This window comes from Panthera uncia, assembly GCF_023721935.1.
Source record: "Panthera uncia isolate 11264 chromosome B2 unlocalized genomic scaffold, Puncia_PCG_1.0 HiC_scaffold_24, whole genome shotgun sequence".
NCBI classification, from domain to species: domain Eukaryota; kingdom Metazoa; phylum Chordata; class Mammalia; order Carnivora; family Felidae; genus Panthera; species Panthera uncia.
In genome coordinates, this window is record NW_026057580.1 from 76172316 (window position 1) to 76199737 (window position 27422).

General features: G+C 35.6%; 1 protein-coding gene and 1 non-coding gene across 4 annotated transcripts in view; both read right to left on the reverse strand.

The window, feature by feature from the left end:
* Positions 1–750: 750 nt before the first annotated feature.
* FAM184A (family with sequence similarity 184 member A) overlaps positions 751–27422 on the reverse strand; it is a 121982-nt gene continuing 95310 nt past the window's right edge. The window contains exons 11-19 of one of the 3 annotated variants that reach the window (XR_007462840.1): positions 21725–21878; positions 17579–17706; positions 15928–16112; positions 15359–15505; positions 8044–8161; positions 5325–5429; positions 2659–2894; positions 1727–1821; positions 1002–1090 (exon numbers count right to left, since the gene is read on the reverse strand). Coding sequence is in view for 2 of the 3 variants with exons in the window: in XM_049654256.1 (XP_049510213.1) it covers positions 1009–1090; positions 2659–2894; positions 5325–5429; positions 8044–8161; positions 15359–15505; positions 15928–16112; positions 17579–17706; positions 21725–21878 (1155 nt within the window). In the remaining variant the exon portion in view is untranslated. Of the gene's footprint in view, positions 1091–1726; positions 1822–2658; positions 2895–5324; positions 5430–8043; positions 8162–15358; positions 15506–15927; positions 16113–17578; positions 17707–21724; positions 21879–27422 lie in introns of all 3 variants that reach the window. The other 2 variants (XM_049654257.1, XM_049654256.1) reach the window with 2 other exon arrangements.
* On the reverse strand, positions 5900–6006 carry LOC125939255 (U6 spliceosomal RNA). Its single transcript, XR_007462996.1, has one exon. It is a non-coding gene; the product is annotated as a U6 spliceosomal RNA (small nuclear RNA).

A 27422-nucleotide genomic window follows, 5' to 3' on the forward strand; every position in this document is an offset into this window, starting at 1 on the left:
GAAAAAAATTCAGAGCAAGTATTTTATATAAACTTTTTTTTCCAGGATAACTTATAAGAACATGCCAACTGTGCACACTCATACACAGTGGTTTGTTTCTTGAAGATTTGGTGAAGATTAAATAACATGATCTTTCTACTGCCCCTGAGCACAGTGTTTGACACATAGTAACCATTTAAAAAATTGGTCTTTGTTGTTGTTACAATCATTCATAGACCAGGTATTTGTATTTATCTTGTTCACCCAGATTTTTCTAAAATCTACATTGCTTAATCAACTAAATTTGGCACTCCAGTTGTTGAGTAGTAGTTGAGTCCATGTGTCAGTAACAAACTAATTCCTAAGACAAATTACGATAGAACTGTCTCTACCAAATAGCCTTTGGCCATAAATATTAATCATAGATACTAACTGTATTAGAAGCTCTAGATCCCCAACTATCAGAGTAGTAAAATACACTATAAATAAGTCAGCAGTATTTTCTATAGTTGAAAATCTACAATTTCCACAAGTGTTTTCATTATAGTCTTGTAAATTTAGAGGACACAGTTTATATTACACATGGTAATGGAACAAATCAGATTTACCTATCCTGATTTTGTTTTGATTATTGAAGTCAAATAATTTGATATTTTGTTATTATGCAGGAAAACTTTTTTCAGAAAACACTTTTTGGGTAAGTCTTACCTAGAATTAAAAAATACTTAAAAACTCAAACTTACTAGAAAAAAATGAAAAGCACTGTTTGTTCTAACAAAATTTATTATGCAGTAATTACAAAGGTTAAAGACTCTTCCATCTCAAATAAAAATAACTGTTATAATTACACACATAATATAGTAGAGTGATTCCAGTAAATATCACAGGAAATAGTGTATTTGCAAATTGGAGAGACAAATACTTTCTCATTCACAGTGTCTGACATAGGAAAGCCTGTTCACATAATGGTCTGTATAAGGTCATGCTCTTAGGAACAGTCCACACAGAGCTGTTGCCAACACTACTCTTTCAGAACGTGAAGTACCGGGCAAACCACTCCTGGCGCTGGGGATCGGGAGAAGCCACCGGGGAAGCTTCACTCTGAGGAGGACTGAATTCATAAAAAAAGAGAGACATGTAACCCAGCATTAAGCTGTTTTGCAAAACGAAGGGAAAAGCACAAAGAAACACCAGTGTAGATGACCACAAGTGGTTCCCTGCATTAGATGTGTTTTGTAGACCCCTCTACACTAGATTGGGTTCTCCACTCCATGAGAGCGTGAGAGTGCATCAGCAGCTCAGATGAAGTCAGTTAAGGAGGAGCCACATCAAAACAATTACAAAAAATTACAAAAAACCCCCCAAAATCCAGACAGTTGAGAAAAATAATGTCACCTTCTTTGAATAAAGAAAATTCAGGAGGAACTGTCAGAAATAAGAATAAGATAACATTCCTCTTTTTCAGCACCTTTTCTTCTAGTTAATTAAAATTTCAGAATCTGACAGAAGCATTTGGTTTTTACAGATGTATCCTCAAATATAACTAACTTAAGTAACTAAGCCATGGTTCAGTATTTTTACTACATGTATATTTATATTGAACTATCATAATTCCATAAGCAAATACTCTAGGGGGAAAGGAGTACCACTCAGAAGCCAGTTTCCCCTCCATCTTCAAAGTTCAAATTTATACTTAATTCTAACTAAAGAGTCTTTGGGCTAGTTGAGAAAATAAAAGAATCCCTACCGTCTTTGGGGGAAATTACAAGGCACGCAACAATGTGTAATGGAAACTCCAGTAGTCATGTTCCTTGAGCTCATGCACATGCATCTTACTGATACCTGAACATACCCATGCACAAGGGAAAATAAGCAACACAAAATATTTAGCAGGAGACACATTCAAAACGTATTTGACTATTTTCATTCTTGCTATTTTTTCTCTTTAAAATAATTTGTCATTAACTATGTAATCACTTACCCTAGAAAAAGATAGTCTACCTGTAAGGCTATTACTGGTGACACAGCTGAGATTTAGTAGGAATAAGTTAAACAGTAAATTTAAAGCAGCACAGAATCAGTAATAGTAAGGTAAACATTTACCAAAAACCAGTACTTTCTGACTTTATTTAATGGATAAACAATTGGGTTTCATTCAAATTCTCCTTGTGAATGCATTTAATCAAGTCCGAGTTTAACTTAAAATTGGAATGTCAATGGTAAAAATTTTTTTTTTATTTTTTGCTTACGTAGATCATGAAGTTCCCAGAGCTTACATATATTTTATTTTGGCAGTAAGCATATATATTTGTAAATAAGCCTGGCAAACAAGAGAGTGAAAAAATATAACAGAAATAAAAAATAATTTAAAGTTCTGTAATAAAGATGATTAGTGAAAAAATTGGCTACAATACTCAAAATGAAGCAACTATCCATAAATATTAAGAATTAGCACTTCTTTCAGTATATAGAAAAACTGACAAGAAATTTTAAAAAATCTTAAGAGCCAAAAAGAAGTTCTCTAGAGAAGTGATAAATATATTTTGAAAAGATTTCACAGTAATATGTTTTTTTCCCTAGGCTGTCCTTAAAGTAGTGAATTTCTGCAATGTAAGAAGGTAAATTTCTCAGGTTAAAAAAGAAAAGAGAAAAAAAAATCATTGGTGAGACGGGGCTCACCTCAAAAATGTCTTGGGCTCTTTAGGTGGCACTGGCTGTGGAAGTGGTTTGCTGCTGTTGAACTCGGTATCGTGGACTGGAGAATTAGGAATGGGAGCCAGGCGGTTAGGATGTCCGTTGCCCACTCCACCAGATTCCAGAGCACTTAGATTGGGAACACTCACAAACCTGTTTGTTGGTGATTTATCATTCTTCTTCTTTTGCTGCATTAAAAATAATACATGTGAGGATAGTCCCTGTATAAGGACAAATGAGAAAATAGGAATAGTAGAAGATATAAATTTGGCATGGAAAATTTTCGGAAGCTTTACGTTAAATTGGGATGTTAAAATGAACCAGTGTCACCCAAAGTGTGGTCTGGGGATCCTTGGAGGTGTTCTTTATCTACATGGAATCCTCACAGACAGACATGCTCCTGGGCCAGAAAAGAATGAGGATTGGTGTTCATGGGGAGGGGAGGAGATGGAAAGAACGCCAAAGGGTAAAGAATACTGTGAGGAAATGGGGAAGGAGCAGGTCTTGCAGATACCACAAGGCTAAACGGATTTGGGCTCAAATTAGGAGAAGAAGGTATAAAGTTAAACAGTTTTAAAGAGATGTCCGTGAACTTTAGCCTTCTGTCAAAGGGAGGCAGTCCTTGTCTGGAAAAAAGAGGAAGTGAAAAAATACTTGGCACAATAGTTTGAGACATATTCCACATTTCCACTTAAGACCCAAAGCTGCCTTACGAGAGAAAATTAAGTCTGCATAATTAAATCTCATTTCCCAGTTGGTAGTATCACTAATTGGCTCATAATCTTTTAAAAGCATTTAAAGGATATAAAACAAAAGTGATCCATCTTTTTTTATTTTCTAGTTGGTCTTTAAAAGCAGATAGCAAGAGGAATATAATCGCAGAGTATCAAAACCTATCAGTTTACAAATCATTAACTTAAGTCTCTATTTTATTCGCACTCATCTTGCTGTGCAGAATAAAAATTCACAAGTTGCAAGATATTTTTAATACTCCCATCTTTTACTAAATGTGTACTAGTTAAATTTATGAACTATTTTTCTGCAAAATGATTCGAGTGTTTAAAAAAAAAAAGCCTAATTGGCCTTTTTCCTTTATTTACAAAGTAATGATCTTGCTATCTACAGATTGCCCTCTGTCATATTCTGTCAGTCATGGAGTCTCTGACAAAGAGTCTTTAGCATAACTGAAAACAGAAAGGATATCTTCTAGAATCACAATATTAGTGAAAGGTGAAGTCATTCAAAAATTAACAAAGATGTGTGCATTTTCTTGTTCTGGTCACCAGAGGGCATTAAATAAACCCATTTAAGGTTACTATTTGAAGAAATAAAAAATATTATTATTATAAAAGTGTTATTGGTGTTATTATAAAAGTATTATTATAAAGTTCTACGGTAATGGTTTTATAGCTAAAACTGTAATTCCGCAAAATATATTAGAAATATTTTCCTTTTTATGATCTTGTTTCAGCAAGTCTCATAATCTTGCTCTCTAATTAAAAGCTTATTTCACCCTAAATTATGGACTTAAAAACTGAAACTAACTATATTAATTCATTCACCAATTATTTACTGAGAACCTTCAATGTGCCAGGCAGTATTTTAGGCTCTGAAGCTATATGCCTCCCTACTTTAGTCATTCTGTTTCATAAAACATTTAAGTCACTCTATGTTAAAGGTTTAAGTTTAAAGTTTGGAGCACTTTAACTTGTGAAGGAAGGATAGAATCCCATGTTCTTAACAGAGAAATTTTTATGAGCTTTGAAAGCAAAAGTTTCTGGCTAAGGGCCTAATAGAAATTAGGCATGATGGGCAAATTAATTAAATCTGAATCAAAAGACAGCTTTACCACTAGTACTTTATTTCTATTACTGATGTCTTCCAGAAGATATATAAGTTCCTGTGAAGCCAATATAATTATTTATTCTTATTTGCTTTATTCACTTACCTGTGGTAGCTTATAGAATATGTGATAAAGTTTGCAACTGAACAAATATTTATTGATTACCTACTATACCCAAAGCACTATGAGGGGAGCCACAGGAAGCTGGGGTACAAAGATGTGTAAGACTTAGCCATGCCCATCTCATTTGTCTACAAGGCTCTTCTATCTGTCCTAAGAGAGTAACAAAGATGGCCCAAAAAATGGGTCATCTTCAATTTTAATTGTCATGAGAGGTCCTAAGACTGAGAGAAGTAAAGCCTTTTTCCAAAGACTAGTAGGCAACAAAATACATGTCCAATGCAAGGTCCATTAAGATGGCAGGCCTTAGGCTTTACGTTAGGGAGAGCTGTTGTGTATACAGGGCTGGAGTACCTTTAGGATCCCACAGAGAATAGTGAACACCAAGAAAATGACAAGAAATTATCCTGAGGAGATTTAAAAGTTAGTTTTCTTTGGAGATATGAAAAACAAAATGGTAGAAACCAAGGGTTTATAATTAATAAAATGTTTTAAGGAATAAGAATTCTCAACAAAAATATTAGCCTCGTTCAGTGAAAATGTATACATAAAGAATTCATAGATTTTAGTCCTAAATATTAAATTGAAAACATTGTTTGTAAGCTTTATCCTATGCTGCTCTAAATATTAAAATTTTTAAAGCAAGTTTTAAACTACATCCCTATTTTATGGTGTTTATAGCACATACCTTAGTCAATGGATTAATAACACCAACAGAAGGGCTTGAGTTAAACATTTTGTTGAAGTTAGTTTCTCGATTGACTAATTCCAGCTGATAAAATTTATTATCCTCCTATGCAAAAGAATTATAAACGTCACTTAGACATTTTCTATTGAAAATTTAAAACTGTAATGTATAAATGCCATTCCATTCAAAATTTAATATAAAACCTGAAGATTTATATACCTTGTTCATCAAAGATTAAAAAAAAAATTTTTAATGTTTATTTTTGAGAGAGAGAGAGAGAGAGAGAGAGCGAACATGAGCAGGGGAGGGGCAGGAGAGAGGGAGGCACAGAATCCGAAGCAGGCTCCAGGCTCTGAGCTGTCAGCACAGAGCCCCACGCGAGGCTCACTCATAAACCGTGAGATTGTGACCTGAGCCAAAGTTGGACGCTTAACCGATTTGGCTACCCAGGCACCTCAAAGGTTTCTAAATCTGATTGCCAGTGTCTTAAGGACTGCTGGTGGGATGGTTATCAAAACCTTTCAATACCCTATGCTTTGAGACTCTTCTCTACCCTTTCTTTTTTATTTTTTTTTTTAAATATGGAACGCTTCACGAATTTGTGTGTCATCCTTGCACAGGGGCCATGCTAATCTTCTCTGTATCGTTCCAATTTTAGTATATGTGCTGCTGAAGCGAGCACCTTCTCTACCCTTTAATAACTTTTCCCTTCAAGATTGGATCGAAATGGTTTCCTTGGTCCCATCTCTATTCCAAACTGCAGGCTGTGCAGTTTGAACATGCTTAACTTACATTCATGGAGTTGTGTGCATGGTTTTGTTGTTTCTATAAAGGTGATACTGATACAGCATTATCTTCAGTACTGCAAATACATTTCATCTTGCTTAATCTCCTCCCTGAAACCTCAATGTTCAGTTAACTTTTGAATAATACAGGTTTGAACTGTGTGGGTACATTTACACACTGATTTTTTTTTATATAAATACAGTAGAGTACTGTAAATGTATTTTCATAGTGACATTTTTCTTTCTAGCTTACTTTATTATAAGAATACAGTAATGATACATATACAAAATAAGTGTTAACTGACTTTGGTATCGGCAGGGCTTCCAGTCAACAGTAGTCTATTAGTAATTCAGTTTTGAGGGAATCCAGTTATATGTGGATTTTCAACTGTGCACAGAGTTGGTGTCCCTAACCCCTGCATTATTCAAGGGTCAGCTGTATTACAGCAATGGTAATCACTGACCAGAGAAACAGTGACCTACATAGAGATAAATCTTTGCCTTTCGCGTGACCAGTATATGTCAACTGAACAACTAAACTTTAGGAAATAAATACATGAGTGTGAAATGCAGGACTGTGCTCTAGTAGAACTAGATTCTTCATTCCCTTCTTAGTTACCACTACCTTTTGTATCATTAATCTCAGCCCACGTACTTCAGAGTCCACAGAATCAAGGTATAGTGGAAAGCATGTAGAACAACCCTTAGCTGGATTCCTAGTCTGTCACCAACTAGGTGTTGCTTTGAGTTTGTTTTATTCTTTGAAGTCTGATACCTATCCTGTTGTGAGGATAAAATACAACTATATCTGTGACGTATGCTCACTAAGAACTGGAAAAGCTGTTTCTACCATGGATGAAATATACTTAATATATTTGCTAATAACTTCATGTGTGGAATGTAAGGTGATCAAAGCAATCTATGAGGGCTGTGCTCATGTTCACAATGCCTGGGAAATCTTGCCAATGTCTGCTCCTGGCTCCATAATGAACCCCAATCTATGACCTGCTGCTTTTGGCAGGAACTTCTAGTCCCAGCCAACAGGATAGCTTTCCTAGATGCTAACATAGATAAGTTAAAGAAAAAGGACTTCAGAAATAAATGCTTCTAGGCTCTCTTTTCATGCTAATGTCCATAGTTTTCAGTTGAAGAGATCAGTGAGCCAATAGAGTGATTAGCATTCTATTTTTAGTTTTACTCTGAAAGATTTTTCTTTTTTAGTGATAGTAAAAAACAATAATTATGGATCAGAAGACTCTAAAATGTTTCATGAATTATGAAACATTTGTGTATTTCTTATTCTTGAAGAATAATAGCTTCAATGAAGGCAGTCTATTTATTGTTAAATCTGTGTTTTCTTCCCTGATGGACTGGTCAGAGACCCTAACACCTCAGTTTGGACCGAGACTCTTAAGAGAGAGCCTGAAGCCTTTCTTAGAACCCTAACAAAATGGAACCCTTTTCCCATGGAATATCCCTTTGGATCAGGGTAAGTTAACATGACTAACTGGAAGTATACGGTACAGGATGATGCATGCATGTGTTGACTCTTCTTTCCTATCCAACTCTAATTCTACATGAACAATATGCATATTGTTCATATAGTATATTAGCTGTACATTGTATATAACTTCAAACGTATACTAACTGTACATTGGCAATGACATATTATTTAAACATATGTCCTAAAAAAGACTCTTAAAAAAATACTGAAAAGAAGCACAATCCCTTTACCCTAATACCAAATTTAAAATTTTTAATTACTTTGTATTTCTTAATTCATGAACATTTTAATAAACTTTCAATCACAATGCATATAGTTTATACTTTCAATTTTCACTTAGCATTACTTAATACTTTTCCATGTTTTGCCAACCCACAGTCTATTGATTACTAACATGGTTACAACCTCCCCCTCCCCCCACAAATCTTACAATTAGTTTCTTTATGACTTGGTCTCTTTCTGTAAGCATGGCTTTTAATTCTGTAATCATCTGTATATCTTCTGGTTTTGATTCTCTCATTAGATATTTTTCTTCCATTTCTTCTAGTCTGAAAACAAGAAACCTTTAGTTCATTGATAGGACTCAGACACATCCTTTTTAATACCTGCAGTTTTCAAAATAGTCCAGCTGAACACATACAAAATTTAAAACCAAACTTTTTTCCTTAAAACTTTTCAGAATAACATGGTTGCCTCAATAGCTTATTAAAGCTATTAAAGCTAAAATATCTTATTAAATAGCCTTATTAAAGGCTCTACAGGGTAGAGGATGTTTATTAAAGACTTTGCAGGTTACTTTTGGAAGAATTCACTCATTGTAAGTCATTCAACAGTGTGTGGGGATGAGGTGAGGTAAGTTCTGTAGAAGAAATGATATATTGAATAATACCTCTAAATACAGGTTTGATGCTGGAATTGTAGGCTCACTATCAGGAGAACTTACCAAAATTATACTCCTGTGTGATGACATAAGGATTGGTAACGTATCGAAAAGGGACAAGGGACAAGAAAAGATACAGAGGAAAGGGAAACAAAGGACACATATAATAACATCATTCTTTTCCGGTTTATGGGAAACTCAACTTAAAAATTCTGTATTATCAGCTAATACATTACACTCCAAAAAAGGTACATCAGATAATTTCATTTTTCCCTTTTTCTGCCCTGAGTGAGACGAGAAGGCAACAGGAATGAATGCCACTGAAGACTCCAGGATAGAGGCCACCCTTTATGAGCAGAGGCTCCACAGACCATGCAGGGTCCAAAAATATAAGACAAGGCAGAATGAAGAGGATGCAAATGGAAACTGCTACAGAAGAAGTACTTTCAATTTTAGAAAATTTAAGTAGAACGACTTAAAAATTCACTCCTTTGAAAATAAAAGGATAGAAATTAAGCTCAATAAAATCATGGTGGATGAAGACACACAGAAAACCTTATTCACTCAACAAATACTGAATAACTCGTAGACAATCTGTCTTCTAGGATTCTGTGATCTACTCCCACCCCCTAATTCTAAAGGGGTACAAGAATCTCTGTGTACTTTAGGAATTTTAGTAAACTCCTACACTAACTCACTCCAAGCTAAAGTTCTAATCTAGAGGGTTTAGGGAGGTGTGTGGGTGAAGGGAAGTGTGGGGTTAGGAAGGGGCAGTCTCAGAATCAGTTGGTCTTTGTCAGTTCAGTTTGAGGTTAGTTTCACTGTCTTTACTTCTGTTCTTTTGTGACCATGCAGACTGAGTGAAAGATGTGATTTCACTGGGCTCACATAAAGGGACTTGCATTTTATAGTGATACGGTGTTTTAAGGGCAACAGTTTTAAGAAGCTTGAGAAACAATAATCCAGTCAAGGAAAAAGGCATTGGGTTTAACACTGGAGTAGCCACAAGATGTCACTGTAGAACTTTATCATTAAACACAAAATACAAGATTTTTGAACTGCTTCCTGCAGCTAAACAAGAATACTTGGCAGTAAATGGTCACTAAAAAACTCAACACCTTATTTAAAACTATTATGGAAAAAAAAAAACCCAAAACAGAACAAAATTAAAAAAAATAAAACTATTATGTCTATTATTTTAGTTCTAGTACAATGAGAAGTTAAGGAAAAGTGAGTCTAAATCACTTACAACCCGTGACCCATCTTTTTTGCTCTGAGCCTCAATTCTAGTGTAAGTTCTCATTTAGGTTAAGCATGCTTTACCTACAAAACTGTCATCAGTTAATCCTCTCCACAAAATGACTTTCTCTCTCTCTCTCTCTCTCTCTCTCTCTCTCTCTCTCTCTCTCTCACACACACACACACACACACACACACACACACCTTTTAAAAGATACCTGGATATTAAAGGGAAAAAATAATTGATTAAATTGAAGAAACCATTCATATAAATATAAATGGGAAAGCATTAAAGGAGAGAACAAGTAAAATGATCTAGATTCAACTTGCAAATATATTTCCAGAATTACCAAGTCTTTCAAAATTCTAACAGGAAGAACCCTCGGTGTTACTCTGATCCATTTCAAGCCAACGCTGGTCAACAATCTCTTTCTTCAGTTGCCCCTGTGACCTCTAGGCCAGCACTGCTTCCTAAAGACTAGGTGTGAACAACTGGTGGTACAGGAAATGATCTTAGTTTATTCTCCTTTAATCTTTCTGGTCACAAGAAGGAAAAAAGTCACAGTTTTGTTCTATGTATCTTAAATGGCCTTTATAACATATGCTTATTACCCTACTTCATACCACTTGGGCAGGCCTGCAGCATCAAATAGCTAGCTAGGATCTAATAACATTGTGGTATTTTCACAGAATTTACATTTGTATAATTACAGCCTAGCTTCTATTTATTTACTTATTTTTAAAGTTTATTTATTTTGAGAGAGAGAGACAGACAGACAGACAGACAGAATGGGTGGGGGAGGGCCAAACAGCTCTGCACTGTCACAGCATGGAGCCCAATGTGGGGCTCAAACTCAAGAACCCACAAGAATGGTAAGGATGCTTGACCAAGTGAGCCATCCAGGTGCCCCAGCCTAACTTCTATTTAGAAAAATGGATACGGGGCGCCTAGGTGGCTCAGTTGGTTGAGCATCCAACTTCAGCTCAGGTCATGTTTTGTGGTTTCAAGCCCCCTGTTGGGCTCTGTGCTGACAGCTCAGAGCCTGGAGCCTGCTTCTGATTCTGTGTCTCCCCCTCTCTCTGCCCCTCCCCTGCTCACACTCTGTCTCTCAAAAATAAACGTTTAAAAAAAAAAGAAAAATGGATATGATTTTTCAGTAGTGATAATGGTTTTACTGCAGAAATAATCAAGTTTTCCTGTTAAATTTTTTAAGTTATAATGAGTCAATTAAAAATATGAAAACCGTATCAAAGGTAGCTGGTAGCCAGAAATGACCAAATTCTGAAAGGTTAATAAAGCCTGGGAAACACTGCCTTGAGGGGAAATGTACAAGTTTGTATAGTCTTTTACTCAAAATACAGATTCACATTAAAAGTAATACTGAGAACAGAAGACTATGGGGGAGGAGAAAGGGGAAAAAAAAGTTAAGGGAGAGAGCCAAACCATAAGAGACTCTTAAAAACTGAGAATAAACTGAGGGTTGATGGGGGGTGGGAGGGTGGGTGATGGGCATTGAGGAGGGCACCTGTTGGGAGGAGCACTGGGTGTTGTATGGAAACCAATTTGACAATAAATTTCATATTAAAAATTTTTTTAAAAATTAAAAAAATACTAGAGAAAACAGAATTAAAACATATATAATTACTAATTAGGTCACTGTTGGATTCTCCCCAGGCATGCATGCCCTGATTTTTTTTGGCTCTGAGAATATATAGGTCAATGTCTAGGGTTCATGAACAACACAAACCAAAAATATGAATACATAAAAAATCTGTATAAAACATATAAAAAACTTTTCAAGGTGGCAGTACTCCTATGCTTTATAAAAATAATTGACAAAGTCAGCAAATTGAGATTATAGGCCAAACAGTATTGGCACACATATATTTTAGAATCTTAACTATATAAAAATAAACTCTATTATACCATCCTTCTCTACAGTTTAAGGAAAGGAAATACAATAATTGAAGAAGTTTAATGTTGAACCTTTCTTTCCCCATAATTTATGGGCACAGACTACTATCTCCTTACCTCACAAAACTTATGAACACAACCTGAATGGTAATTTAAAAATCAAACAACAACAACAAAAGATGATTAGAGTAGTATAGATAAAAGAACTCTTTTATCAACAACTTTTAAAGAGTGGTAATTCCAATATGGTGGAGTGTTTTTTCAATTAGGGATTACTTACCTACTTAAAGGCCCCATACAGAAAACTCTGCTTCCCCCAAGAAGAAACTCTTTTTGTTTCAGTACAGTGAGAAGTTAATGTAAACTTAGACAATCAATAATAATCTCTGAACTCCCCTTTTTGCATAATAAAGATGTCATGACCCCATCCACATTCTATATAGATTTAGATTTGGCTTAAAGTTCTTTATTTTTTTTATTTTTTTTATTTTTGGGACAGAGAGAGACAGAGCATGAATGGGGGAGGGGCAGAGAGAGAGGGAGACACAGAATCGGAAACAGGCTCCAGGCTCCGAGCCATCAGCCCAGAGCCTGACGCGGGGCTCAAACTCACGGACCGCGAGATCGTGACCTGGCTGAAGTCGGACGCTTAACCGACTGCGCCACCCAGGCGCCCCTAGCTTAAAGTTCTTTAAAACAGCCATTCTCTCATTTGTTTCTAAAACAAACAAAAACTATGACATATTAGACACAAGGGTTTTACTACTATCCCACTCAGGAAAATAAAATAGTTTCTATAGAATATCAGAAAATCTAAGACTTGAGTACCTAGCACTAGAGAGGGGGTTTTCTAGTAATCATTCCATAACTACAGAACTCATCACCATTTCTACAATGTTTAGAGGGTACCTTTCCATTCTTTAAATTTCCATTCCCCTCTTCCCTGAAGTCCAAACAGGGTTTGGGGCAGGAACAGAAATAAAGCTTCCAGCTGCTCGAGAGGCCCTTCCACTTCAGGCTTCAGCCTGACCCATAATGCTGCAGCCCTTCCACTACCACCTACTTCTATGATTCCACAGGGCTTTTCCAATTTCAAAGACTTAAAGTTAGCATGCAGTTGATTAGGAACTTCAGTAAGGTGTCCGTAGTCCTTTGCAACAGGCTAAGAATAGTTCAAATGTTGTCCCCCCAGCTCCTTAACCTGGAATGCAGTCTCCCTGCTCACCACCACTGATGAAGGCATTCAGCAGATCCAAGCAGGCTGCATTTAAGGATATAAGGCAGAAATATCTCAACTGTCTAAAATTGTGCTTTCCAGGGGTGCCTGGGTGGCTCAGTTGGTTAATTGTCTGACTTTGGCTCAGGTCATGATGATCTTGCGATTTGTGAGTTCGAGTGTCGCATTGGGTTCTGTGCCAACAGCTCAGAGCCTGAAGCCTGCTTCGGATCCGGTGTTTCCCTCTGTCTCTATCCCTCCCCTGCTTGCAAACTCTGTCTGTCTCTGTCTCTCTCAAAAAAACAAAAACAAGAAACTGTGCTTTCCCAATATGGTAGCCACTAGTCCATATGTGGCTATTTACATTTAAATTAATTAAAATGAAATTAAAAATTCAATTCCTTGGTGGCACTAGCCACAATTCAAATGGTCAACAGCCATTGTGGCTAGTAACAACCGTACTGGGCAGAGCAGATACAGGACATTTTCGTTATCGTAGACAAATCTGGGCAGCCCTGGTCTAAATACATTTATTTGTGTGTGTGTTTGGTTTCAACTAAAAGAGTAAATACCTAAACTAGAGACTAGTTGTATGATAGCAACTAGTCTTTTTCTGGTGGAAAAAGAAATACAGTTGGTTAACATGGATCTAGCTGAAGTATAAAACAAATGGTAGACCTAGAAAAGCAGATAAAATATTTGACTCATGAGTAATACTAATTCAATTAAAAATTACCATAATTAGCAAAACTAAGTTATTTACTATCTACTGAAAATTCCTAATGTGTAAAACCCTATAAAACAGAATAAAGTAGAAACAAATCTTTAATCTTTGTAAATTAACATTCCTAAGGAGACAGGACACACGGATAGACACAGGTTATTTTTGTGAGCATGTTTTTTCAGACTGTGAAGAGGGAGATACCAGGATTTCAGCCTCTGCCCAATGAGTAACACTGAGGCCAGGAGAAGGGAAAGCCAAAAGTGGGGTTTACTGTAACTAATTTTTGCAAAATGCCTAAGGTGATGGATGCACTCTTCTACATGGAAGATACCTGAGCTCTTACTGTAGCTCAAAAGGATTTAAATATTACCTCCAAAACCAGGAAACACCAGAAATCATCATGACTGGGAAAATGATCTCACAGGTCTCCTCATCATTTCAAGTATAACTTCATAATGTGATAAATGTTAGAATTCTCAAAAAATGCATTCAGGAAACATTCAAGTGCCTACTAATGCGAAAATCCTGTGTGTCCATTGCAGAGTACCTCACTTCAGAAGCCACCACTGAAGTAAATGCCAACAACTGGGGTCTGTTTTTTGTTTCAGCTGAAGTGAATGTGGTTGTATATGTTACATATACGTAATAGCAACTATGAAGCTTAATCAGTTAAATGAATAAAATGTGAGGAGATATTTAGATGGGGATAGGTAATCGGGTAGTAACAACAGATTATTCTAGACTGTAGAGGAAACATAACAGAATCTCAGAAGGAAACTGTCAGTGTGGTGGACACAGGTGAATAAGGCACAGTGACACTAGGAGTTTAAGTTTCACTTTGAGACTAAGGTTAACGGGATTAGTCACTACTTTGACTTTACTGAACTATGTGGAGATATTTACATATTTTTATTCAGCATTTTAAATTGACTGGAAGAAGATAGACTAAAGGTGAATAAACCATTTGCAGCCGCAGCAGTTTAGAGTAGATTAATTAATTCTAAAATAATTTAAGTTGGACCAGGGTTTAGGGCACAGAGATGGAGTGAATGTTATTTGCACATTGGCTATAAGAGTTTAGAAATGTGGACAAAAGAGAAAAGCTATTAAATACTTTCTTAAAACATTAGGCAACAGTGATAAATCTTGGTTTTAACAATACTGGAGTTACTATGTATGAATAGTAACTATCTGTGATGTTTAACTTGCACTAATTTTTCAAATCAATATTAAATGTTTGTATGAATTCCAACAATCTCTCTGTAGAGTATAAAATATTTTTATAGTTTTTGCTCTTCCCCACCTCCAATACCCTGTAATCCATTCTCTAGATGGAAGTACTGTCATTAAAATTCTGTATTTGTTTTTCAAGATTTTTTGATATTTGTATATAAAATATGTATTATTAGTTTATGTATAGGATCATAATATTCCTTTTGGCCACAATATGCCCTTTGTATTTAATATTATATAATGGACATCTTTGGAGTTTTCACCATGGCATGTCGGTTCAAGATCCTGAGGGACAGGCTTTAGGCAAGGACTGTCCTAGCAGAACCAGAACAGTGGCAGCTGAGAAACAATCATTCAATTGCCTTATGCTCATTAAGTAAAATATCATACTGCAATTACCATCTGGAATATAGCACTTATGTTTTATTTTTTAAGTATCCCTTAATTAGATTTAAAAAGAATAGCTAATCTGAGGTTAGACACAGTCTCCTCAGTTTATGTCCCACATACGAATTTTCTTTAATATAATATGACTTACGACACTTGTAAAGCTGCATTTATTTCCTTGAGTAGCTCGTTAGTCTTATTAAAATCTGCCCGCATGATATTTTTCTCTCTGAGGTGGTCTGCTGTCATGACATCCAGCTCTTTTTCAAGTCTCTTGTTTAAATCTTGTTCATGCAACCTGTTTATTTTTGGTTAAGAAAATGTTATTCTGAAATCAAGCTTTCAAAACTTTATATTCTACAGATTTGAAATGGTTTTATGTATAATATAGAGAAAATTAATGGAAATAGCCTAAAATAACTTACTTTGCTCCTATCTTTGAGTTTGTTAAAGTTGTCTCCTTTAATGCTTTTTAAATTACATTTTATAAAGATTTTAGTTAATTGTATAGTTTCCAAAGTTAATGAATACATACCTATTATTCAAAATACCAACATTTTATCTATGTTCTAAATTACAGCCATCAACAAATAAAGGAGTGGTCTTCAATATCTATGAGAAGGCAGTCTAGTCATAAAAATAAGCATGTATTGCTAACTACTATTATAGCAGTCTTTCAGGTAACACTGTATATTATGTCTGTTATGATTAATGACATACCTCATCTGTTGGTTAGATTCACTTCGTATTCTGAGAATTTCTTTCCCCTTAAATTCCAATTCTTTGGTTAGGGCACTTATATTTTCATGAAGGTGCTGTACCTCCTTATCCAAGTCTGAGATGTGATGCTCTCTGTGCCTTAATTCCTCTTGTAGATCTGTTATTCTACACATATGTTCCTTACTCTGCAAAATACAAATAATTATTTTTTAAAGTAAGCTCTATGCGGAACTTGGACTCACAACCCCGAGATCAAGAATTGCATGCTCTACCAACTCGGCCACCCAGGTACCCCTACAAATAATTCTTAAACGTATTCTAGTATTTGCTTTCTGCATTTATCTAAAGGAAAGAAAATGACATACTGGAATGTCAAATGTAATGACACTGCTTCGAAACAAACTGCTGAAAAAAATCTAAAGGCTCTTCTTTTTCCATATATATATGAAGTGTTTATATGGATACAGTTTATATGGATAATATCAGGGTGACAAGAGGCCCAAAAGACCATAAAATGCAATTTCCCACACATTTTACAGACAAGGAAACCAATACCCAAGAGATACCTGTTCAAGGAGGATGTATATGAATGGCAGAGCTGAAATTAGAATGCAGGGCTCCTACATACTCACCAAGTTACATGGGCTTACAGTAAAATGCTGGCACCACTGTCCTTTGATCTAAAAATTCCCTGCATCTAGGGAGGCCATCCCGACACACACATATCATATGGTTTAGAAAGCAGACTTTGTCTGCTTTGTGCTGATCTAACAGTTACCTTGTCTGAAAGATAAGCTCCCTTCCATATTCCTAGAAGTCACTGTTTTTCACAATGTCTACTAGATATTGTCAATTTCAGTGTTAGCATAGTTGAAGATAGAACTTCCCTCCATGATTATAAGGTGGCTCATTTAAAACTTCATAGCAATGAAGAGAAAATTTGAGCTGATCATTTAACATAGCTAAAGACTAACAAAGTAAAAGTCTTAAGTCTAAAAAATAATGGACTTCATTACACTATGCCTAGAAATCCATCCACCTGGATAGACATATATTCAAGATCATAAATTCTCTAATTAAAGGAAGTATACTTCATTAAAGAGCAAAGTTTAAAAAGCATAAATATTACCTGTGCTAGAGTGGTATGGAAATATCTTTTTTTTTTTTTTTTTTTTTTTTGAGGACCTACTACTTCCCTAGCTATGCTATCCAGCATGACTATTTAAATTCAAGTTTAAATGATTTAAAATTAAACAAAATTGAAAATCCTGGTCCTCGGTCACACTAGACATATTTGGCCCATGTGGCCAGTGACTATCACAGTAGATAGCAGATACAGAAGAGGTTCGCCTATAGACAATGCTGTTTTATAGTATTCTGTCTTCACTCTTTGTGTTATTCATATTTCATTGATCGCTTTCTCAGGATGCAAGTAAAATTCAATATATTCAATTAAAAAGTCATAAAATGTAATTTTATGACCGATATAATAAGTCAAATTACCTTATTTCCCTTTAAAAATAAAGCTCTTCAATATAGGTAGCAAATAGTAACTAATGTAAATACTAGTTATTACAAAATTTTCAGAAAATTGTGAACATTCAGATCTATCCACATTTAGGGAATCATCACATAACATGTTCTTCTTTACCTGTCTTCTGCTAATATCTACGCTTCGCTCTAATTCCATTTTAGCAGCTGCCAATTCTTGATGATGACTGTGCCGTAACAAATCAATTGCAGCCGCATGTTGATGGTTTAGTTCTGATCGTAAGGAAGCTGGAATCCGAGGGAAAAAAGAGCTTTAGTATATTGAAAAATATTACTGATACTTTACGTAAAAATTATAAAGGTCACAGAATATTATTTTTAAAATTAGGACACTTGTATATGCCCATTAAAATATCATAGACTGTCATAGAATGTCATGAATTTAAAGGTCATCCAGCTTTGATAAGAACAAGAAAATTTTCATCTGCTCAACAGATCAAGGAATTTCCATATATGCTTTGAGTTTGGCAGTAAGGTGCTAATGGAAATGAAATATTTTTAACTTTTCTCATTCACTACTGGAATAACATCATTTTAAAGCTGAATAATACCACAACATATATTCATTTAGGAAGCAACTTCCCACCCAGGTAAGAATTCTTCCACAATATTTCTGAAAGATGTTAAGCACTGGCTGGTGAGTGCTCTTAGTGATTTGTAAATCATCATTTTTATTTGAATTTGAGATTATTCGATACAATCCACATTTACTGAATGTCAGGTACTATACTAAGGGAGAACAAAATATGACCCTGTTCTAATAACTGCATAGGCTACAGGGAAAGGCATCATGCCAGGGAATTAAGTGGAATATCAGAAATGTATATTAGTTATAATGAAAGCACAGCAGTGGAAGCACCATTTCCTAGGAGAAGGAAATTAGGAATGCTATCACAAAGGAACTGTCACAGGGCCTCAGTCTATAGCACTGAGTAGGGGTTCTCCAAGTGGAGAAAGAGAAAAGCATAAATGAGAAAGGGATAAGATATGCAAAAGCAGAGAGAACCTAGTTTATCAGGTAAACTATAGGAAGATGGTGTGGCAGATGCCCACAGAACATGTGGTCATACTGGAAAGAAAATGGAGCCCAGTCTGAGAAAGTTGTAGCATAAAATGCTTTTTACTTTATGTTTAGGTTCATGGTTCTCAGTCTGGGATACGTGTGGCAGTATATCTGAGCGACTTTTAGGGTATACAATATCATCATCTGAAACATGAACTGTACTTAAAGATTTAGGGGAAAGTCATTACTTTCATGTTAATACAAAGGAGATGTGAGTAAAATGCAAATTATATATTCTAAAGCTAAAACATAAGATGACTTCAAAGAAATGCTGTGCTTGTAGCTAGTCAATTTAGGCTCTTCCTGAGGCCTCCACATAGGGCATAAGTTTAGTCTCCCCTGGTATGAAGGGCGGCTTCAGTGGAAAAACTTGACAGGCAGTGAGGTGGTACATGGGAATCAGTGAAGGATTTAAAGTTGGGAAGTTACATGGTGAGATTTGAGTCTTACACAGATTAGCCAGACTGGAGTCTGAAGGATGAACTGAAGGAATAAAGATCAGCGAGAAGGTTATGACAATAACCCAGGTGAAAAATGATATGACTATGAAAAGTGGAGGAAATAACAGAATGTGGAAGCAAAAGAAAATAAGTTCTCCTAGCTTCCTGGCTTGGGCAACTGGGTAAACAGTGACACTCTTAGTTAAAATGGAAGGTACAGGAATGGCAATACACTTTGGACTTCAGAAAGATGGTAAGCTAATATTTAAAAATATAGAATATAATTTGCAACATCTAACTTTCTAATATGCAATATGAAATAGAAATCTAATTCACAAGGAAAGGAGTTCGGTCTCGAAATACATATTTGGAATCACTAGCACAATAGATAGTAGTTGGAGCCATAGCTGTGAATCCAATCAACCGGGAAAAGCCTGAAGACTGAAAAACAGACCAAAAGGCTGGGGACTAAAGATTGGGAAACAGCCATATTTAACAGATGCACAGAAAACAGGACCAGCAAGTGAAGATTCTTAAAAAGCAGAGGTCAGAATGCAGTGTGGTGAGTATATGATCATGGAGACCAATGGGAAAAGAAGATTCAAGAAGGTCAAAGAGGTCAAATGATGCAGACAGAGCAAATATGATGAGAGCTAGTGAGAATATATGAATTTGGAATTTCAAAGTTCAATGGTGACTTCAGGGACAGTAATTTTAATAGTATAAGGGGTGCAAAATGTAGACCTGAAGGATCCTGACAAAGGACTGGTACCTAGAATACACGAAGAACTCCCAAAACTCAACAGTAAAAATACAAACAATCCAGTTAGAAAAGATATACAGATGGCAAATGAATACATGAAAACATGTTCAACATAAGTAGCCATTAGAGAAGTGCAAAGTAAAATTCACAATGAGGTAATACCACACTCCTATCTGAATGGCTAAAATACAAAACAGTGACATCAAATGCTGGTAAGGATGTGAAAGAAACTGTCACTCATTCATTGCTGGTGAGAATGTGAAAAGGTACAGCCACTCTGGAAAACAGTTTCTTAACTAAACCTACAATCATCATATGATCCAGCAACTTTCCTCCTAGGCATTTATCTCAGAGAAATGAAAGCTTACTCTTACACAAAACTGAAAACACCAGATGTCCTTCAATGGGTAAAGAATAACAATTGTCCTTCAGCAATAAAAAGGGACAAACTATTGATACATACGACAACCTGGATGAATCTCCAGAGAATTATGCTGAGTGAAAAAAAAACAATCACCAAAAGGTGATATGTTATTCCATTTATAACATTTTTTAAATGACAAAATAATAGAAATGGATAACAGATTAATGGTTACCAGGCATCAAAGGTGGGGAGGAAAGGGAAGTAGGTGTTGCTATAAATGGGATCCTCATGGTAATGGGAGTGTTCTGTGTCTTGACAGTATCAATGTCAGTATCCTGGTTGTGATATGAACTACAGTTTTGAAAGATGTTACCACTGGGGGAAACTGTCTAAAGTGTTCAGAGGATCTCTCTGTATTACTTCTTACAAGCTCGTATGAATCTATAATTATCTCCAAATAAAAAAGTTTAATTAAAATCACAAAAAGTCCTTTTGTCAACAAAGAGGCATTTAATCAAGTTTCAATGGACTAAACAATAGTGCTAACACTTGGCCTGTTTCTACTTCTTTTCATACAGTTGTGGAAAGTCTGTGCTTCCCTTGGGCCAGAATTCTCCAAAGGCTACCTCTGCATTGGACTGTATGCTCCTTGTATGTAAAGACAGAGCAGCAGTTTACTTTTTAGTTCTCCTTGCTCAGCAGTTTCTGTAGCATGTAAACAGGTATTCCACAAATGTTTGATAAACATTCTCACTATGATTTTCACCCTGGCTATCGCAGTGTCTTGTCACAGAGGAAGAGGAGAGAACTATGACGACCTGGCCTAGGACTCCCAGCAATAATAGAGATGATGTATTGGGTCAAATGGCTTTGCCTTTGAGGCCTAAAGTATTCACAACACTTTGGGCTTCTCTGTTTCCAATTCCTACTTGGAAAGCATATGCCACTGAAATGTGACAACATACAATAAAAACTTATATTAAGAGATTTTGGGGAAAAAAACAAACAGAAGGAAAATGAGATGGTAGGAATAAAGTTACCAAACAACACCAAATCCCCCACCCCCAAACTCTTTAAATACCTATGCAGTATTTCTTCAAAACTCAACTGATCTCTTCATAAGAAGGGTAGTGATTTGAACACTTCAAAGATTAAAATCCCAATAAAAAATATCTGAAAAATACCTAAACAAAAAGTCAGACCTAAAGAGTTTTCTCATACAAACAAAATCCTGAAGTGGAAAAAAAAAACAAACAAACAAAAACAAACAACCCATATGACTATCATGTCTAAGGACGTGTGCCTCCATACTTATCTACTCCTTTCGGTCACTGGAAAGTCAGGGCAACTCCTTTTAGTCTCTTAATAGGTGGAAGCCCCAGTGAGTGCTGCTTACATAGCCAGAGTACGGAGAAAGGTGAGGGGACCTCACTTCATTGTGTTCTATCCATTCTACTCCTCCATACTCACCTCTTCATCTGGTAACTTCAAATATGCAAAACACTTAGATACTCATTTTGGTGTGTCAAAAATTAAAAATAAAACTTTGTCATTTCATGTTGAATTTTAAAGACGATACAAATAAATATGACAAGATTATAATCCTTTCAAAATACCAAGCATAGCCTTTCCTTCATCTTCTAATTCAAACCGAAGAGTCTGAAGTTCCTGTTCCATTTCTATCCGGAAGCCCTCCATTGACTCTCTATGTGCATCTTTTAATGACTGAAGCTCTGCAGAATGTTTTTGTTGTAAGTGATTTTCAAGAGCCTAAAACAGGAGAAATGTATTCAATTTATTATGTTAGAATACAGGAAAGAAAATGAAAGCAAAATAAAAAATTGTGGGGGGAGGCAAAAAATAAATTACTAAAACTCAGTTATTTAAGAAAAACAAAGCATTTTTAATTCATCTTTAAGGATATTTTATATATAAGATAACAACCATTAGAAACTAAATTAATAGGGTCACTTCAGTAGAACAATCCTTATGAAACCAGTTGATCCAATGTATTGTGTTTAAATTGGGATGTCAGCCCTTTACCTAAGGTAGTTTTCCACTAAAGTCATTTTCTGAAGTTGTTGAGGGGTGTAAGGCACCTAAATGAATGAATATTTCCTCTGTGTGCACAAACTTAGGAAGAGAGGAGGAGGGCATTAACAAGAAAAGATCTCCTTCTGATCAGGAAAAGAAAGATGACAGATGGCTTTTACAACTCCAACCTTATCAAATATTTTGTAATGACTTTCTACAGGCATTTGGGAACAGAAGAAAATCTGTGAGAGTAGGGAACTGGAAAAGTAAACAAACCTCTCACATGATTAGTTCTAAAAGCCTAACCAGAGAAAATAGACTACATATATGTGGCTAAAACTAAGAGAAGTTATGTAGCCACGGGAGAAAAACAGAGCTCAGCGTACCTCAAGGATACAGACTGAACTGACAAGAAGGGTTTTTCTTACCATATCTGTAACATGAAAGGTTTCTGAGAAAGATACCATGTTGTAACTAGGGCTATATTTCCCTAGCCATTACTCTAAAATCCTGTTTTTATAAGTTAATATTTGGCTACTTATGCTCACTGTTTCTCAAGTGTTTTATTTCTGAAAAATAAAGCACAGGTTTCTTTAAATATAGTAAAATATGGAACTTTTAATCTAGACAACTTTAGTTACTTAGGTAGCTTAGCTACCTAGTGATGCACAACTTTTGAAAAATGATTAATGTTCTAAAGAGACTGAATGTGTAAAATTAAAGTACTGATACAAGAGGTTATATGTTATTCTCATTCACAAATGATACCAACAAAAAGATTATTTAACAATCACGTCTAATTGTGTGTGTGTGCGTGCGCACGCACATGCACCTTTGTTAAGGTACAGATAACATACAATATTAGGTTCAGATACAACATACTGATTCAACATTTACGAACACTATGAAATAGTCACCAGAAGTGTAATCACCATCTATCACCATACAAAGTTATTATAATATTACTGACTATATTGCTTATATTGTACTTTACTACATCTCCAGGTCTTCTTTTATAATTGGAAGTTTGTACCCCTTAATCCCCATCACCTACTTTGCTCATTCTCACCACCCCCATCTCCTCCCATCTGGCAACCACAAGTTCATTCTCTGCATTTATTAGTCTGTTTAGGTTTTGTTTGTTCATTTGTTTTGCTTTTTGTTCACTACATACAAGTGAAATCCTACAGTATCTGCCTTTCTCTGACTTATTTCACTTAGAATAATACTCCTAGGTCCACCCATGTTATCACAAATGGCAAGATTTCATTCTTTTAATGGCTGAGTAATATTCCAGTGTGTGTGTGTGTGTGTGTGTGTGTGTGTGTGTGTGTGTGTGTGTATCTTTTCATACACACACACACACACCTTTATCCGTTCATCTACCGATGGACACTTAGGTTGCTTCTATATCTTGGCTATTTTAAATAGTGCTGCCATGAATACAGGAGTGCAGATATCTTTTCATTTTCTTCAGATAAGTACCCAGAAGGGAAATTGCTGTATCACACAGGAGCTCTATTTTTAATTTTGGGGGGAACCTCCATACTGTTTTCCACAATGGCTGTACCAATTTACATTCCCTTTTCTCCACATCCTTGCCAACACTTGTTATTTCTTGTCTTTTAATACCAGCCGTTCTGAGAGGTGATATCTCATTGTGGTTTTGATGTGCATTTCCTTGATGATTAGTGATATTGGGTATCTTTTCCTGTATCCATTGGCCATTTGTATGCCTTCTTTGGAAAATGTTTATTCTGGTCTCCCACCTGTTTTTTTTTAATCAGATTGTGGTTTTTTGGTGTTGAGTTCTATAAGTTCTTTATATATTTTGAATAGTAATTTTTTATTGGATAAATCATTTGCAAATATCCTCTCCCATTCATTGAGTTGCCTTTTTGTTTTATTGATGGTTTCCTTTACTAGCAAAAGCTTTTTTACTTTTAATTAAAAAATGTTTTTTTTTTTCTTTTTTCTTTTTTTTTAGAGAGAGAGCAGGAGAGAGGGGCAGAGGAAGAGAGAGAGAATCTTAAGTAGAATCCATACCCAGCACACAGCCTGATGCAGGACTTGTTCCCATGACCCTGGAATCAGGACTGAGCTGAAATGAAGAGTTGTATGCTCAACTGACTGAGCCACCCAGACGCCCCAGGTCTTTAATCCATTTGGGGTTTATTTTTGTATATGGTATAAGAAAGTGGTCCAGTTTCATTCTTTTGCACATTTTTCCGAGCATCATTTATTGAAGAGACTGTCTTTTTCCCATTATATATTCTTGTAAACTAATTAACCATGGGTTTATTTCTGGACTCTGTATTCTGTTCCATTGGTCTGTGTTTTTGTGCCAGTACCATACTGTTTTGATTTCTATAGCTTAGTAGTATACTTTGAAATTAGGAAGAGTGATAGCTCCAGTTCTGTTGTTCTTTCTCAAGATTACTTTGGCTGTTCAGGGTCTTGCAGTAGTTCCATACAAATTCTTAGGATTATTTGTTCTAAATCTGTGAAAGATGCCATTGCATTTTTAAAAAATGAAATTGCTGTTTATTTTCAATTCACATTATATACACAAATATTAACTTCTGGGGAGAAGGGATTTTTTTTATTGTTTATATTAAACACTCAGTGCTCATCATGACAAGTGAATTCCTTAATCCCCATCACCTATTCCACCCATCTTCGAACCCATCTACCTGCCTCTGATAACCATCCAGTTTGTTCTCTATACTTATGAGTCTGTTTCTTGGTTTGCCTCTTTCATTTCCTTTTGCTCATTTGTTTTTCTTTTCTTAAATTCCACATATGAGTAAAATTATATGGTATTTGTCTTTCTCTGATTGACTTATTTCACTTAGCATTATAGTCTTTAGCTCCATCTATGTCACTGAAATAGCAAGATTTCATTCTATTTTATAGCTGAATAATATTCCACTGGATATATATACCACATCTTTATCCATTCATCTATCAATGGACACTTGGGCTGCTTCCATATATTGACTATTGTAAATACTTCTGCTATAAATATAGGGGTATATGTATCCCTTTGAATTAGTGTTTTTGTATTCTTTGTGTAAATACCCAGTAGGGCAATTGCTGGATTATAGGGTAGTTTATTTTTTTTAATGTTTATTTTTTTGAAGAGGGCATGGGCAGGGGAGAAGGAGAGAGAGAATCCCAAGCAGGCTCCATGCTGTCAGCGCAGAGCCTGATACGGGGCTCAATCTCACAAACTGAGATTATGACCTGAGCCAAAATCAAGAGTCAGATGCTTAACTGACTGAGCCACCCAGGCGCCTCAGGTACTTCTGTTTTTAATTTTTTGAGGAACCTCCATACTGTTTTCCATAGTGGCTGCACCAGTTTGCATTCCTACCAATAGTTCAAGAGGGTTCCTTTTTTTAAAAAAGTTTTTATTTACTTATTTTTGAGAGAGAGAGACAGTACAAATGGGGAAGGGGCAGAGAGAGAGGGAGAGAGAGAATCCCAAGCAGGCTCGCACTACCAGCACAGAGCCTGATGCAGAGCTCAAATTCACAAACCATGAGATCATGACCTGAGCCAAAACCAAGAGTCACTTAACCGACTGAGCCACCCAGGCACCCCAAGGGTTCCTCTTCCTCCACATCCTTGTCAACACCTGTTGTTTCCTATGTTACTGATTTTAGCCATTCTGACAGGTGTGAGGTCATCTCTCATTGTAGTTTTGGTTTGCATTTCTGTGAAGATAAGTGGTGTTGAGCATCTTTTTATGAATGTGTTGGCCATCTGTATGTCTTATTTGGAGGAATGTCTGTTCATGTTTTCTGCCTATTTCTAATTGAATTATTTCTTTTCTGGGTGTTGAGTCATAGAAAGTTCTTTTTATATTTTGGATACTAATCCTTTATTAGATATGTCATTTGCAAATATCTTCTTCCATTCAGTGTTTCCTTCACTGTGCAGAAGCTTCCTTTTTTGATGCAGTCCCGAGCTTATTTTTGTTTTTGTACCCCTTGCCTCAGGGAACCTTTCTAGAAAAAAGTTGCCATGGAAAGTTGTCAAGAGAATTATTGCTTGTGTTCTCTTTTAGGATTTTTATGGTTTCAGGTTTCATGTTTAGGTCTTTAATTCATTTTGAATTTATTTTTGTGTATGGTGTAAGAAAGTGGTTCAGTTTAATTCTTTTGCATGTTGCTGTCCAGTTTTCTCAATACCATTTGTCAAGGAGATATTCTTGGATATTCTTTCCTGCTTTGTCAAAGATTAATTGACCAGAAAACTGTGGGTTTATTTCTGGATTTTCTATTCTGTTCCATTCATCTGTATGTCTATTTTTGTGCCAGTCCACACTGTTTTCATTACTACAGCTTTGTAGTGTAACTTGAAGTCTGAAATTGTGATCACTCCAGTTTTGCTTTTCTTTTTCAAGTTTGTTTTGGCGATTTGGGATCTTTTGCAATTCCATAAAAATTTTAGGACTGTTTTTTCTAATTCTGTGAAAAATGCTGTTGGTAAGTTGATAGGGATTGCATTAAATGTGTAGATTTCTTTGAGTAGTATACATATTTTAACAATATTTGTTCTTCTAGTCCATAAGCATGGAATGTCTTTCCATTTCATTGTGTCATCTTCAATTTCTTTTGTCAGTGTTTTAAAGTTTTCAGAGTATAGATCCTTCACCTCTCTGGTTATGTTTATTCCTAGGTATCTTATTATTTTTGGTGCAATTACAAATGGGATTATTTTCTTAATTCCACTTTCTGCTGCTTCATTATTAGTGTATAGAAATGCAATAGATTTCTGCACACTGATTTTGAATTCTACAACTTTACTGAATTCATTTTCTCAGTTCTAGCCTGTGTGTGTGTGTGTGTGTGTGTGTGTGTGTGTGTGTGTGTGTGTAGTCTTTCAGGTTTTCTCTGTATAGTATCATATATATCATATCATATCTGCAAAGGATGAAAGTTATACTTCTTCCTTACTAATATGGATGTCTTTTATTTCTTTGTGTTATCTGATTGCTGTGTTTAGGACTTCTAGTACCATGCTGAATAAAAGTGGTGAGAGTGGACATCCTGGTCTTGTTTCTGACCTTATAGGATAGGCTCTTTTTTCCCCATTGGGGGTGATGTTAGCTATAGGTTTTTCACATAAAGGCTTTATTTAGTTGACGTATGTTCCTCTAAACTGAGTTTATTAAAGGTTTTTATTATGAATCAATGTTGTACTTTGTCAAATGCTTTTCCTCCATCTCTTGAAATGATCATATGTGATGTATCACGCTGACTGAATATTGAA